The sequence below is a fragment of the Corvus kubaryi genome, unplaced genomic scaffold (genome assembly GCF_017639235.1).
Source record: "Corvus kubaryi isolate FWS band 111438036 unplaced genomic scaffold, C.kubaryi_AGA036_p1.0 split3-73, whole genome shotgun sequence".
Lineage (NCBI taxonomy): Eukaryota > Metazoa > Chordata > Aves > Passeriformes > Corvidae > Corvus > Corvus kubaryi.
In genome coordinates, this window is record NW_024582091.1 from 9728090 (window position 1) to 9744093 (window position 16004).

Genomic DNA, 16004 nt, shown 5'->3' on the forward strand with positions numbered 1-16004 from the left:
AAAGCAGTACTATTTGTCAACTGCTGTCAAGAACAGATTGGCTTTCGGTTGCCTTGGGAGGCAAGCCCTGAAAAGAAACTAGTTTATTCCTCCTACGGAAAAATCTTCATTCAACACTAACACTAACCCGGTATAAACAGAAACCTCCCCACTAAAAGGCAGATAGAATTTTAAACAATTGTAGCTGAAAGTCAAATCTATTTCTAGTATTTACTTAAGAAATGGAAAAATAATCTGCTCATTAAATGAGACAGTTTTTTCTTTTGAGGTTTTAATCTATTGATAGATACACAAGATACTTAAGTTTAAAATTACTGAGGAGTTTGGTGAGGGGAAACTTAGAGCCAAATTCAGCTATTAGTTTTGTTCTTGAGTGATATAAGAACAAAACTCTGTAATAGCTCAGGTATTTGTGCAAATTGAGACATGTATTATGAGTCCCTTGTGTTAGGCAATGTATAAAGACAGAGTCAACCATTTATTTAATCCAAGGGTTATTATAATTAAAATGTAAGAATTAAGACAGAACAACCAGACCTGGCTGGCTAATTAAAAAAAAATAGTATGAAAAATGATGCTACACCCATTGTGCAGTGTTCATAACACTAAAGAGGAATTGGGTTGAAGGGAGTGATTATTGAATGGGGATGAATGGTATGACCTCATGTAAGCCTTCTAATGCCAAGCTGTGCACTGAGTTTTGCACTTAGATGTCCTGGTATTTAAGTGTGTGTGCATGAGAACCATCACAGGAGAAGATAAATGATGAACAGAGTTTTAGCCATGGCATTCCTAACAGGTAGGTGAGAGCCTATTTGTGAAAAAAGCCTGGGTCAAAGTAGAAGCTGTGTAGAGGGATGAAAAATATTTTGTCTATGGTCTGGATGTGGTTGGTATCTGAGAGACACACTTCAAGATAATTCCAGTTCTTGCTCACCAATAGAACCAGTGTTTTTTACAGGGACAGAAAGAGGAAGCTTTCTCAAGTTAAAAATGTTGAAAGAAATATTTCAAACTATTCAAACATAGATTAGATATGAGGTACTGGAAAGTTAAGGCACGCTCTTGGCGAGGAGTCAGGTCTGGATATAACTGATGACTCATAGAAATGATTGTTGATTTTATATTTGCAGATGAGATTAGCCAGAGACACAGTAGAAGGAGAGGAAAACTGGACCATGAGTGTTCCCTGTATGGTCTCTGCATGGAAAGATGCATGTATGAGTTGTCTGACTGAATTCAGGACTCTTTATATTTTGGAAAGCCTTTTTGCTTTTGGATTATGAGGAAAGGTATAGCACAATAAATTATATGCAGTACACCAATTTTTAAACTGGAATGGTATTCCGTGTGTAGAATTTATTGTAGAACTCAGCTATATGAAGTGAGTAAAGAATAGGATATCCAGTACTATTCAGAATGATGGGGTTTTTGAGTTTTTAAAATATATTCTGGGTCTTTCTAGGGAGTTATGTTAGAAAGCTGTTTACATCCACTAAAGCCTCTGCATGAAATACCAAGTAGCATTTGCAAATGAAGGTCACCATGAAAAAGTTTAGTGACTCTTCCTTACAAAAACATTGCACTTGACTGATGATACTTTCTGAAGAGAGTATTAATATATTCAAGTGAATGTTAGGAATACATATTATCTAGGAGACTGAAACTGCTTTTAGATAGCTCATGCGTTAGGTTGTACTGATTTTCTTATTTCTATGAATAAAACTTTATTCTTGGGTCAAGAATTTTTCTTTCAAGTTAGATCTGGGAGTTTATGATAAAATAATTACCATGAAGAGTGGAGTTTTGATTGTTGATTTTGTTAGTATTTTTCCCCTTGACATTGAAAGGCTTGAAAGAAAAGAAAAAGAAATTGAAATGGTAGTGACAGCATGGGCCATGGCAGGATAGCATGCAAAGCAAAGTTTGCAAAACACAAAGTCTTCATTTCATGTGGCAGAAAGAAAAGCCAGTGTGAACCTCTTAAGCATGATTAGGACATTAATTATTTATGTTGGGACGTTTATTATTGAAAAACACACTGAATGTGAGATTTTGATTAGATTTGCATACATTGTAGCAAGCAAGAGTTAGCCAAAATCTCACTATTTTTTCTTCTTGTGCTGGCTAATATCTATTACCCAGAAGGATAAAGTTGGGTCTTTACATTTCTTTTACCCAAACAAGTCTCTTAGATGAAAAGGTGTTCTGTGTATCTTATTTTTTCCACTTACCACAGAACATCTTAATCCCTTTTAGTATTCATTTCATTAATGACCTTTAAGAGCTCTGATCAGCACTGTGGAATGTTAGACAATCTCTTAGATTTCCACAAGATAGGGTTACACTGAAGATAAGAACCAAGATGAGATTCTGTAAGGAACACATTAAGAGATCATAGGACTGTTCACTTGTGTTTTCAATAAGTCATTGCTGGTAGCCTTGCTGTGGCATTTTCTAGATGTGAAATAATAGAATTGGATATTACTTAAGGTTTAGTTCTCAATCATAGTTCTGTAGGCTATGTTATAAAAGTTTGCAACAAGACAGTGACTGAGGACACTTTATTGCCTGTCAGGGTGCCATGGAATTAATAAACTGTTTTAGAAATCAGTGTTTGTGGATGTTGCAATGGGAGAGTTGAACTTTCATGAAGAACGTATGAAAAAGGAATGTATGCCTAAATTACTTGAATGAATGTGGATACAGTCCATCAATCTGAAGAGGTTGCTAGCTCTTCAGAGTAGGTTTATCAGTGTATTCCTGTTTTGTCTGAATTATTTGGTTTAATTTTTATTTTGCTGTTCTGTATCTCTGAACTCATACTATCCAATCACTGTGCTTGGCAGTAATGGCTCGTGGACAGAGCAAACTTCTGGGTAATATTGTTATTTTGTATATTATTGGCATTTGTATTAATGTTTGTCTGTATTTCAACACCTTCATGAAAAAAATATACTTTGTTTATTAAATGAGAGATTTTTGACTCCTTAAGACCTTCTGCAAACACTGTAATCTTTCCTTAGCAAGGACATCATCCTAAGAAAAACTAAAACTATTTTGACATGTGAGTTTGACACATTTTTCAAGAGAGAGCAATCATAGCAGAACCCAGGAGCAGTTGGGAGGAAATGTTATCCTGGAAGAGTATTCAGGGTTATATCTGCTTCATCCACAGGAAGACAAGTCTGCTTAGAGCATTCTCAAGGAAAATCTACAGTTAAGGCAAAGTCATTCTAATTTTAGATCATTACCCAGATACTTTTTCTGCAGTAGTGCTGCAGGGGTTATTCTTGTTGTCTGTGCATTGGATTTCTCCATTTGGAGAGCACTACATTGAAACTTTTATTGGATTTGGGGTTTGAGTTGGGATTTTTTGTGTTGGTTTTTTTTGTTGCAGTTATAATTGATCCAAATAATTTTTGGGTCAATTAGATTCATGTTGCAAGGTTTTTCTACAAAGAATAAAAATGGATGGCTGCCTCATTCCTGCTGACAGAATGAGGCAATTCATCGGTGCTGCTTCGGAGCCTTTGTCTGGCCTAGATTCACATTGTTCTGTGCCTAAGGTTTTGCCTTTAGTTGAAGTGGTACTTTGCCTTTATACGGCCTCTCTGGTTAGAAATGCTTAGAGCTTGCTTAGGAATGTGACACGTGACACCAAGCAGTAATTAGGCATTGTGAATATTTACAGTATTATAAACATTCTGTGTAAAAAAGGCCAAGTAAAAAAAGCAGGAAGGAAAGATCTTTCTCCCAACACGGTATCCAGTAGGTTCAGGCGGCGTAACACTTGTTAAGGACTCTCTCATAAGACAACAATGGCATGGTTTGGAATTGGAATGTTTTTGGTCATTGTTTCTTGAGAAGTGTATCGACTGAGCTGTCTGATCTCTATAAAGCTTTGTGATCACCTGATGTATTGCCTTGTCTGAGTACCCTAAATATATGGGCTTGGGAAGACACAGGCTTCCAGGTGACCTGATCATCACTGTTGATTTTCATTTTCTAGTAATAGGAAGTATATTTCTGCAATGTATTATGCTGTCTCTTTCCTGCTTAGGAAATACTCTTATGTGCTACAGGGTTACAGCCTGTTTGGAAATGAACTTCTTGCGTCACTCTTATGTTTCCTTGCATAGTACCTCTCAGTCTGAACTGAGTCAAAATCATTAGTTTGCCTTGCTTTCCACTCCTTTTAAATGGTACAGTGTCTCAGCAGTCCTGAGATGCTTCACCCTGTGTACTGCCACTTTCCTAAAGCATACCATTCCATATTCTGTGGAAGATTTACAGGTCAGGCAGTAAGAGTATTATTGTGGTGGAACTTTTCATAACCCCAGCTCTTCAGACATCTATCAGAAAATCAGAAAGAAACAAAGGTTGAGGTTTTTTAACCGAAGATGTAGATTTTTTTAATTCTTAACTTACTCAAGAAAAATCAATAAGCATTATTATCAGCTGAGATCAGTTTAAAAGAAGCTATGGAGAAGTGGTCACAAGAAAATAAAACTCATGTAGAGCATTCTGCTGAGACAGAGCTATGGCATAACAGCAAAAAGTATTAAAAAAAAACCAAGTCGTAACTCTCTTAAATATATGTAGGTAAAATCATGGAGATTCAGAGGTTAAAATTTAGAAAGTATCTGCACTGACTTAGTGGTACTATATAGCTTGTGTACTTTGGAGAGTAGTTCAGCAAGTGTTGACAATGGCACTTTAAAATTCTTCCAAAAAATGATACAAGGAATTCCTGGTATCATTAATAGGGCAGTGTTGCAGAAAAATCTTTATCTTTTTAGGTCAATTTTGAGGTATAATATATTGTATTTCCACAGATATTTCTTTGCCGTGAGGGAAATAGTGCGCAAGGAAAATGTGGCAATCTTAAAAGTGGACAAGTGAGTTGGAAGCTGGTACTGTCATCTTGCAGAGGCTGTGGATGTACCCCTGGCTGTAATTAAGGAAGATTATCACTGAATTCAGTGCATCCTCTATTACACACAGCAGACTGAATCCCTCCCAGCAGTTATTCTGGAGCAACCCCATCCTCTTGTTCCATTGGGGTAATGGAATGCAGAATTCACCCAAAGAAACACAAACAATTCAGTATTATATTGGGTTAGTTTTAGTTAACTAATAAAAAAGACTTGAAGCTTTCGGAGTTTTGTCATATTGTTTTTGCAATAGTCTTTAATTGTCTCATCTGAATGTAGCATAAGCAGAGAGGAGCGTTTCATATGAAACAACATTAACACATTTTTCTCTTCTTTTGTTAATCTGTAAGGTACATCACCACAAAGCCACAATGTCGATTATTAACAGCCTCCTCTACACTGCAGAGTGGCTTTAGCAATTCTGCAAATCGACTAGATTTGAAGCTGTTAATTATGCAGTATAGTGTGCTTCATAAAGACAGAAATAGCATGACTTGGCTCAGTTTTTGTGAGAATAAATTGTTAAAATTGGACCTATGTTTGGTTTGAATTCTGGCTTCACAGAGAACACGGACATTCCATACGACAGGCTTGGCAAGTGCAAATCGTGTAGTCCATTAAAAAATCAGAATATGTTCATAGTAAAGTTGCATACCTGGCAGAAAGCCAGGGACTCTGCAGAGGTCCAAGGTTCATTAACAAGGGGTGCTTTTTATCATTTTGTCAAAGAAACTGAGAAACATCTTAAATCCAAATATTGTGTAAATCATAAGGAATGGGGGGTTTCTTTCTTTCCCACGTTCACCAGCCGCACTTGTATGTGTCCAGAGCTGCCTGGCGGCATTTTGAAGTTACTGTCTGCCTGCTGTAGAAGAAAGGGCACGTTCACCAACACATCCTGTTCATCTCACATCAAGGCAAATGATAAGTGAGGGTGAGGGGACGGTCATCTTTTAGTTAGGCTCTCTGTTTAGCTTCCTATGTCCACGTAGATGTTGCATAACAAATTGTGACAAGATACTTTTACCTTAGGTTTCCACCTATATATCAAGGCATTTACCGGATACTACCACTTCTGAAGCAAATCTGTATATATGTGCATCATTTTTTCTTGAAGTGTGAAAGCAGATACACAAGCCATAGAAGAAAAAAACCAACTCCATAAATTGGGTTGACTTGTAAATCTTCTAGAAATATATTCAGGAGATATTATGTCAAATATATGAATGTACCTTTATAACTGTTGCAAGATTGTAACGGTGTAATTGATACTAGTTGAAATATCCTGAAAGCAGTATTAAATGTTCAGTATGTCACAGTGATGAAAAGTAAAATGTTATTTTTGCAGTTCTTCTAAAAGTTTAAGTGAGCTATTTAAAAAAGAATAGTACGCCTGGGATTTCAACTGAGGGGTTTTTTTAAACTGACAGTGAAAGAAAATTACTATCTCAACCAGTCTTAATCCATAGAACAAAGAGGACTCCGTAGTTGAAACATACTAAAATAATAAGTGTTAAATTCCTATAACTGCTTGGTGTCATTTGAACTTTGCAGTAAATGCACAGATTTATCTGGCAGGGCTCTTTCGGGGGTGGTTGGCCAGCAAGAAAGGGAATACTTGAGGGAAAACCTTAACAATATAATTCAAGCTGATGTGTCGCATTAAGTTTCTTATCAACAGGATGTATTAAAATGGAAACAATGAACCAGCAAAGCCATCTTGTGAGTGGGATTATTAAATTCACAGTTTGCTGCAGCTAATTTGTTAGTAGGCTTCAGTTGTTTGCCATGGGAGGAATAGCTCTGAATCAGGGTGGTGTCACAAATGGAGTTAGTTGAATGATCTCAGCTCAGTGCCTTTTACCTAACAGAATTATGAAGACGATGCTGATCTAATGAATAGGTTCTGCTCAGACAAATTTAGTCCGCTGCAGAAAATGGAAATTCAGTGAACTCTTTGTTTTCTTTGGTTTATATGAAGAACTTGGACTCTAATTAAGTCAGTCCTCGCACTTCTATCAGAATTATGTTATGATTATTTATTTTGATTTGACAAACTTGATTTGAAGACAGGTGCAATTACAGAGCTCTTTGGGCTTGTTGCTTCTGGAAGATATTTTCCCTTAAATTATGCTTCTTTAGCAGGTGTGTTTTATTCACTTTGATGAAATATGTCTTAACTAGAATAGCATGGTCCTTAGAGTTAATACGGAACTGAATTCTTTCATGTATTCGACAAAGATTATTGTGTTTTGTAGTCAGTGTTTCATAAAAAAATTCAGGAACCAGCTATAGTCAATTCTGAAGGAACCTTCCCACCATTTTTTTTTCTTTTGATTAATGTTGTTCATATTCATACTTGTAAGAAAACTTTCAGAATAAAAGTTATTTCCATTTTTCAAGTGCAAATAGTGAACCATATACCAGTATGAGTCAAAGACAAATAATAATATTGAGGACTTTTTAAACAAACACTTACTTTAAGCATCTGATAACAAAACTGAGTCTCAGAATGAAAAAAAAGTAATATTAAGATTTTCAAAAGCTAAGCTGTTCCCTAGTGTAAATTTCTGTTTCACCACCATGTTCTTGAAACAGAGCAAGAAACAAGAATGTTCTTCTAATGTGGTGAGGTTTTATGGATGTTCAATGACACTATGAAGTACAGGGAACTTCACCTATCAGAGTGCTAGACATTTTTCAGTGAAATTTATTTGGAAAGAATTTCTGTTGTAATGTAAGAAATAGTTTGGCTTGTGCAGCCAGGAATGTATATGTAGAACAGACCAGAATGGTAAAATATTTTTCCTGTTAAAAAAAATAGTGGTTAGTATTTGCCTCGAGTATATATAATAAAATAAATATTCATTCTTTTAGGGTGAAAAAGGAGATAAAGGAGAACCAGGACCAGAAGGCCTTCCTGGAACTGAGGTAAACGGAACAATAATGAAACAGTCAAGTTACAAACTTCTGGGTGAACGGTTAAGAAATGTAATTCAGACACTATGTAAGGAGAGTGATGGATTTAGAAATTATGTATGCCTGGAGATTTAACATCCACAAGATGATAGGGGAAGAAGAGTTGCATTCATTTGACTGAGGAGGTCTTAGCACATCGTGTAAGGAGGGCTGTGGATAAGGAGCTGGTACATTCCATGATGTTTCTGCTGATGACTCATGAGATAAACTGAAACAAGCATTGGGATTAAACATAATATGGATGAGAATCATTCCTTATTAGATAATCTGCTGGAAAAGAAGATATTTTTGGAGGCAGGGTAAAACTATGATTTGGTAGTTTTGGTTTCTGAAAAATAAAATACACAAGCTGTTAGCCATTCCTGGGTGGGTCACTCACTGTGCCATCTGTTTCTTGTGATAGAATCAAAATTTAACTTTTTATTTTCACTGCCAGATTTCACTACCTACTTAGTTAATTGGACTGGCCCACATTTAAGGTAGCATAAATCTGTATCTAAAAATACTGGATAATACTAATGATTGAGTTCACTTTCAAGTTTGAACCTGAGCCTGCACTATAGGAATGACCATAACATAAACTTTACTTTTGCCTATTTTTAAATTTTCATTTATTTCTGTATATATGAAACCAAGATGAGAGGGCAAAAAAGCAGATTTCTTTATTCGATGAAATACTAAAATAGACAATCAGCATGATTTCAAAAAGCAAGTTTTAAAAACCCATAACAATAAAGTCAAGCAAGCTGTTTGCTTTATACCTTCTTCCCGTCCTCCTCTCTCTTGACCTCGATGGGGGTTACCCTGGCTTTAGGTTTTAATGCTGGATACTCCTGGCTCTCCAGTTGCATAGCATTGCCATTGAACGCAGACAGCATCTCACAGATGGGAAATGACTGACATTAAGACTAGAATCCAGATATAGGATTTGGAAAAAAAATTTAGCAATGCTTTATTAACACCTTTTCCAAAAGAATAAAAGTATCAGCATTTAACACAAAAATACTATGGCGGTCTAGCTGGATCTACTGAAAATGCAGTTAAAACAGACTACATAATTATGACACTTTTTACATCACCTGGCTTTCTATGCAACCATAAAAAACAGTAACCATAAAAATATTTTGCCTGTTTTAGGTAATTATAATTTAATGCTGGGTAAATCAGGCTATTTTTAAGTAATAGTGGATGTCCATCATGTGACAACATACACTATGTACTAAGCTGAAACTACATTTAGGTATTCAAAGAGGTATTCTCTAGTAGCCTGCCTGTCTGTAAAGGTGAACCGTATACTTCTGTCATGCATGCATATATGCTGACAGCATGGAAAAAATACATCTGTGTTTCTTTCCATAGCTCTGGTGACATTTCTGTGTTGGTCTTACATGATCTCCTTTACTACATGAGATCTTGTTCCATCAACCTTTTAGGAAGAGTAAGGTATACCAAGTATCTGATTAACTCTAGGACATATTCAACATAGTGGCACTATGAAAGTGAAAAATACTGAACATTCATATTTTTAAATATTTACTGAACTGTTGCAATGTGTCAGTAAATGGTAGATTATTATTACTATGGGAACTGTCATTAAAACATTAAAACAGAATTAAAACTGCACATGGCAGTATAACGCTGTATTGTTTGCATGCACATATAATTCCTTTTTAACAACACTTATATAAAATGCTTTGTATTCAGTTTTCACTGTGCATGGAGATGCCAGTCTTTAAATTTACAGCACTGTGTATCATTGACTCTTGGTTGCTATCAGTGTCTCTCTAACTTGTTTTGCAAACAGAAATGTAACATCTGATATTTCTGAAATAATCAAGTTAATCTACTTACATTGGTATAATCTGCAGTTCTGTGGAAAGAAAGCCTGAAAACACTTAAATCTAGTGACATTGCCTGCTGGCAGCTGTTGTCTCTGCCTGGGGGAGTGAGGGTTTCCATCCTCACAAGAACTTGAAGATGATGACTGAACGTTTTATCTTGAACAAATGGTAGAAACATATTTGAATGTATTTTAATCAAAATCAGAAAAGTAGGTGTCACAGAAAACTTTTGCTTGCTGTTGCTACTTGTGTTTTCTTAGCTGTACAGAAAGTTCTTGCTAGAAAGAAGTAGCATGACAGAGGGGAAGCCAGACCTGATTTGGAGACTAGGCTGTAATGATGATGTACCTAGAAAGTTTTAACTCCCCTTTCTCTCACTGGTTGTGCTAACTGGCTCAGTTAATCTCATTGAGAACCAGGTTTCAAGGCGGGAACTGTGAATATATTTAACCGTTCTGCACATCTCCCAGTTTATGTCTCCAGTAATCTGAGCCAAGATCTACAATGCCATGTCCCAGCCAGGGACATTATTCAAAATCCATCTGACAACATGAATACTTACTATAAATACTCCTAACGTGATTGCCATTGTTTTTAGTTTCTTACGGAGTAGTTATAAATAACTTAATATGTTACTAATATAGTCTTCCTGTAGTACATATCCACGTCCATAAGCAGGTATTTGCTTTTATAGGATGAACAGCTAGTTTGCTTGAGTAGTATCTCTTTCATCCCTTGAGATTCTTTTAGCTACTTGACATTAAACTAAGGTGCCACACTGCTGCCACTAAAATCCTGCAATTTTTTTAATATGTTGTTTCCCTTCACCATTCTTTTGGATATTTTGTTTTACATTTGGGTGTGAGACCTGTCTGTCTGCTTTTGTAACCAAGGAGTTACGAATTGTCTGGTCTAGTTGACAAGGTGGTTATCAGTGAAAGGTTAGACTCGATGATCTTGGAAACCTTTTCCAACCTTAATGATTCTGTGATTCTGTAATAGTGCTGTCATTTTTATCATTGTAACAAATGCAGCTTCATAGACACACTATCTGAAAAAAACTCTGATAAAAGCACTCATAGCCTGTGTGGAGTAAGGACAAATTTACAATATAAATATCCACAGAGCTATCTGTGGAATAAGTTCTCTGTTGTATCCATATGTCTGCCTGTTGAACTGAAACGAAAAGAAAATCTTTATCACTGAAACTTTTAGACTCTTCTTGAGTCATGGTTTTTTTGTGATCACTGGTGCAGGTAGGAATGAATGCCATGGGATACTGTCAATTACTATTTTGCCAACATAAATTAAATCCTTCAGCAAAAAGTAAGTCAAAACAGCAATTTTTATCCTATCTGTCATCATGTGTCATGCATAGCTAGTAGAGGAATAGTGTCTTTCTTGTAAGTGGTAAAAAAAAAGTAAAACAAACCAAAATTAAAATCTAGTATGTACACTAAACCAAGTGTTTAACTAGTTATTTTTATTTCTCTTGCTGGGGAAGGTAATACCATAAGTGGCTTTTCTAAAACTTTCCTACATAAAATGTTATTCTCTACATGCCTGATGTCAAAGGATGGACCTCTAAAGTTCAGTAAGCAATAAAAGAATCTCTGGTTTTCAATGGAAAGATGGAAAACATTAGACCTTTTTTATTTTTATGTTTGTGAGAAAAGGTAAACAGAAGTATGAACGTTTTTAAAGGGATGCAGTGTCTTGATATAATAGTAATAGTTGTTTACCTTCACACTCTCAGAGCCTGTCTGTCTAATCTTGAACTCTCTTAGTATTAGCATTGCAAGGAAATATGTGGATAGGAAGGGAAGAATCCTATTTCTTGAAAAAATGAAGTTGGTGATGATATTTGTTTATATTGAGAGTCCGGGAATTCTATTAGGAACAAAAGTATTAGGAGATAGTAGATAGTATTTAGGGTCCAGTAAATTCTAGTAGTGTACCTATTTAAAGTTTTGGAATTCCATTAATGAGAAAAGAGCAGTGGCAGTACTTAGAAGTACGTGAGACATCAACCGAAAAAAGTATACTGTTTGGAGATATGAAAGCACTGTGCTAAATTAGAAGAGTTATCCCAACATGTACAGGTTGGCATTGGACAGCTGACTTTGAAGCTGTTGTTAATTTAGATTTAAAGGTTGCTGTGTGAAGAAAATGTACTACTGTTCTTAGTGCTTAGAGTATTTCCAAGTTATGTTACTCAGTAGAGATAACTGACCTGACCTATAATAATGTGGTTGCACATTGTTGATTAGAGCGTTGAGCTGTGTACTGGTTTTTCTGTACATTAGATAATATGTATTGTTCTAGGAGATTTCAACCTGATGTGACATTGAACCAGATTACTCTAATGAACACCAAGGAATTGCAAATAACGAATTATGTCTTCCCCAAAAGGCATCTTTTAGAGTTGAAAACCTGTTCTCCTAAAAATATTATTGCAATTTTACTGCATTTTCTGATGCCACATGCGTGCAGCATAGTTTATGCTGTACAAATAGGTGCAATTCCAGTAGACAACATTTGGCTCCTGCTAGGAACTGCTGGAGTCTTCTGGTTGGGCTACAGCTGATCTTTGCATTTTTTTGTTGAGAAATGTACCTGGTGTCAGCTGGTGGTACATTTTACCTGTTTTATCTGTTTTTCTTTTATTCCACCAGAAGAAATACCATTGTCATCCCCTCTGCCTCTAATTTAATCTTTCCCCCAGTGACCCCCAATTCACACCCTTACTGGTATTTGTGATACAGTTGTTCCAGTAATTTCCCTGTTGATTGAAAATTGTATTACAGTTATCAGTCTTATTTTATATATGTATATAGAACACTTCTCATTTCTGCTATTTCCAGTGTTGTTATCTTGTTAGCTTTCAATTGGCCTTATACATACATATTCTAATGCTTACTTTACATTTTGGCTTCCAAAAAATGGAGGAACCATAATGTAAGTTTATTGTGACCTGTAAAAAGACCAAGCTGTAGTCCTTTTAGAGGAGAAAATGCATCAGCTGATGACTGTTCATGAACTCACAAATGTATATTATTATATTGGTCCCAAAAAGCTAGAATTAGACTGGGATAGAATTCAATACTCAATTAATTTACTGTTATGAGAGTACTTTCTGTTATGAGAGCTGCTGGAATTTTTAACCTGTTCTTGAATTTCTGGCAAATCTGGTCACAGACTCCTTAGATCAATAGAAATTTATTTCTTTTCAAAGCTGACCTTGTTCTCCTAAAACATTGCAGAAAATAAGCTTTTCTAACTTAAGGCTTGGTCTAAAATCATCCAAATTATATCTGTTTAGATAACCACATTCATCTTACTGAAGCATCCTGTTCTGGTCTCTGCCAGAGACAGGATACCCTACTGTACTGTGCTAAAAGTGGATACAGATTTGACTTGGCATGGGAATTCTTAATTCTTATGGCATTTCAGGGACTGTGAGCAGCAGCTAAACCTCTCAACAGCTTAAAAAGGGTGACTGTGGGGATAAATAGGCATGGTGCAGTCCCAGATGTGTTTTTTGCAAACATTGACTGTGTCTGGAACTTATTAAGATTATAATATTTTTAAATGCATTTATAATGTGTAGGAGAACCAGAAATACTTAAAATGGGTCTGTAACACTGGGTCCTTAAAAATCCTTCAAACACTGTGAGGTTTCTTGTAAAACAAGTAGTTTCCCCTTGTTCTTTTTATTTGAGGTCAATTGCTGTGGTTGTCATCTCTGCAGTAGCTGTCAGACTGCACACCTCACTGAGGTGCTCTAGCAGGAACATTACTAAAAGCTTTAAACACAGCAATTAGGAAAAAATAAGGTTCGTAGTTTGACAGTGTGTGGCTTGGGCTCAGTATCTTTCATCTGCAGTTGCCTTTTCTATTCAGTAGAGACACACAGATATATGTCACCATCTGTGAGTTGCAGAATTTTTTTTTGCCTTATCTTTTGTCTTCTGTAAACATACAGCCTAAGAGCTCATTCCTAAACTCATAACTATTGTTCCACTGCTGATTTGTTAGTATTGATTTTGAGCCAAATCCACACAGTTTGCATACCTGAAAAATCCCTAAAATGGCATTAAGAATATGGATTATTTGTGTTTTATGCAGTCTTTCAGAACGAGGTGGATAGTAAAATGTAGCAAATGGAGACAATATTAAAGCTATGTCATAAATATGCAGATTGTAAAAAGAAAGCAATTTTTTGGCTTGGTTTTTGAATCCATCTGCCTATTACAATTTTTAAGTTCAAACAGCAAAACTACTTCTGATTTAACTATTACATATTTGGCAAGCTTAATAAAGAACAAATCAAAGCTAAATCAGGGGTATTTACAACAACCACAAATTTAATCCAAAGTGGGTACTTAAATGCTCATATAGTTCTAAATGATGTTCCTTCCAGATGGTGAATTAATGTAATTTTAGCAGGAAGTGAAGTTGCACAAATACGCAGTATTTAGAACACTCACTGATTTCATGTTTCTGTACCCACCAAGGCACAGATGTTAGTTACCATTTTCATGCCAGTTGTCTCTATCTTCCTAATAATTGCAAACTGAGGAAGAGAGTTTGCAAGGACAAAAAGGGAGCTGGAAGAACTTTAGTTTGTAAACCCTAATTCAGATGTAAATGAATCTTTTCTATCCTTGACCTATTGAACCTTCAGAATAATAATGATGGTGGCCTACTTGTGGAGTGTCTCATTATGATTGGGTCTTGTATTGACTACATTGTCGCCATTTCATTTCTAAGTAAAATTTTTGAACTTGTAGAGGTGTCTCTGACTTTCAATGTACACAGTCTCTCATGCCACTAAAGCAGTGGTCAGAGGGAAGGTACAAGACAAATCTCTCAGCTTAAATGAAAATGAATTCTTGGTAGGTTGTTCCAGCATGAGAATAAAGTTCATTCATTGCTGTAGAATGGCTTGAATTTGCTGGGCATATTTTGAAACTTGTCATTTTTCCATTTGTTTTTCAGCAAGGAGAAGACAACAAAGATTGTGAGCTGGGTACTAAAGACATTTTACAGGGGGTTTTGGGTGCTTCTGGTGAGAACTTCTTAGTGGAAGAGTTGTGTAATTGTAGAGGGTAGATTCAGACTAGGTGTAAGTAGGAAATACTTTACAATGAAAGTGGTGAAAACATGGAAACAGGAAAAGGTTTCTCAGAGAGGCTGTAGATGTCCCATCCCTGGAAACATTCAAGATTGGGTTGGATAGGGCTCTGAGCAACCTGATCCCATTGACAATGTCCTTGCTTGCTGCAGGGGAGGTTGAACCAGATGATCTTTAGAAGCGCGTTCCAACCCAAACCACTCTGATCCTGTGAGCATGAAATAAATGGCTGTGTATGTAATGTGTAAGTCTAGGCAGTACTCTTTGCTTCCCCAGTTGAAGGCAGAAGTAAGAAGGAGGCATGAAGGAATCAATTACTTCTCTAATTGCCTTTTTGAGCACTGGTGAAAATGAGTGTTGGAAGATGTGCAGCAGCTCTGAGCTGTACCTTCCTGGAGCTCACCAGTTCAGCACTGCTACTTGAAATGTAAAATCTGAAGTTCTCTGTCCACCTCTGCCTCTTTCCCAATTTTAGCAGCTTTCAAGTGAATGTACTAGCACTCCCTGTAGTATTCCATTTTATCTTTGTTGGCCATGCAAGACACAAACCTACTGGGACTGCAAGGAACTTTGCATTTCTACTCACTACTTACCATAATGGGGCACAATAAAGTACATTGGCTTTGAATGTTTAATTATGGGTTGAAGACACATGCAGTCTTTGATGGATGTTTGTCTGTTCACAAAATAATGAAAATAAGGAATTTTGAGAAAGTACTAATAATATGATAGAATTTTAAGGCCTATTTGTTTACTATATACTAATTCACAGTGCTACAGGATTTTGTCCAACATTTTTCACAGATGACAACAAATATGCATTTTTCTTCTTGCCCAGGGACTAAAAGGTGATCCTGGTAGTCCTGGTGTGGCTGGTCCAAAAGGAGAAAAGGTACCTTTTAAATCTATGGAGTTGTATGTATATGTGAGTGTGCATGATATTCTTACGTTTTGAACACGTTGCCATAACTATGCGTGGCAAACACCCACTGCTGCCATTTGTGCAACTTAAGGGTTGAAGGATAGGAGCACAGGCTAACTGTAAATGCAAAAGACAAGCACCCTTTATCACAACGAATTTTAAAAGGGGTTCTGAGCAGGAGCCTAAAT

General features: G+C 36.2%; 1 protein-coding gene across 7 annotated transcripts in view; it reads left to right on the top strand.

Annotated features, from left to right (window-relative positions):
- COL19A1 (collagen type XIX alpha 1 chain) overlaps nucleotides 1-16004 on the top strand; it is a 188055-nt gene that overhangs the window by 80332 nt on the left and 91719 nt on the right. For all 7 annotated transcript variants that reach the window (XM_042016401.1, XM_042016398.1, XM_042016402.1 and 4 more), the window contains 2 exons: nucleotides 7815-7868; nucleotides 15733-15786. In XM_042016401.1, the coding sequence (XP_041872335.1) occupies nucleotides 7815-7868; nucleotides 15733-15786 (108 nt within the window). The remainder of the gene's footprint in view (nucleotides 1-7814; nucleotides 7869-15732; nucleotides 15787-16004) is intronic.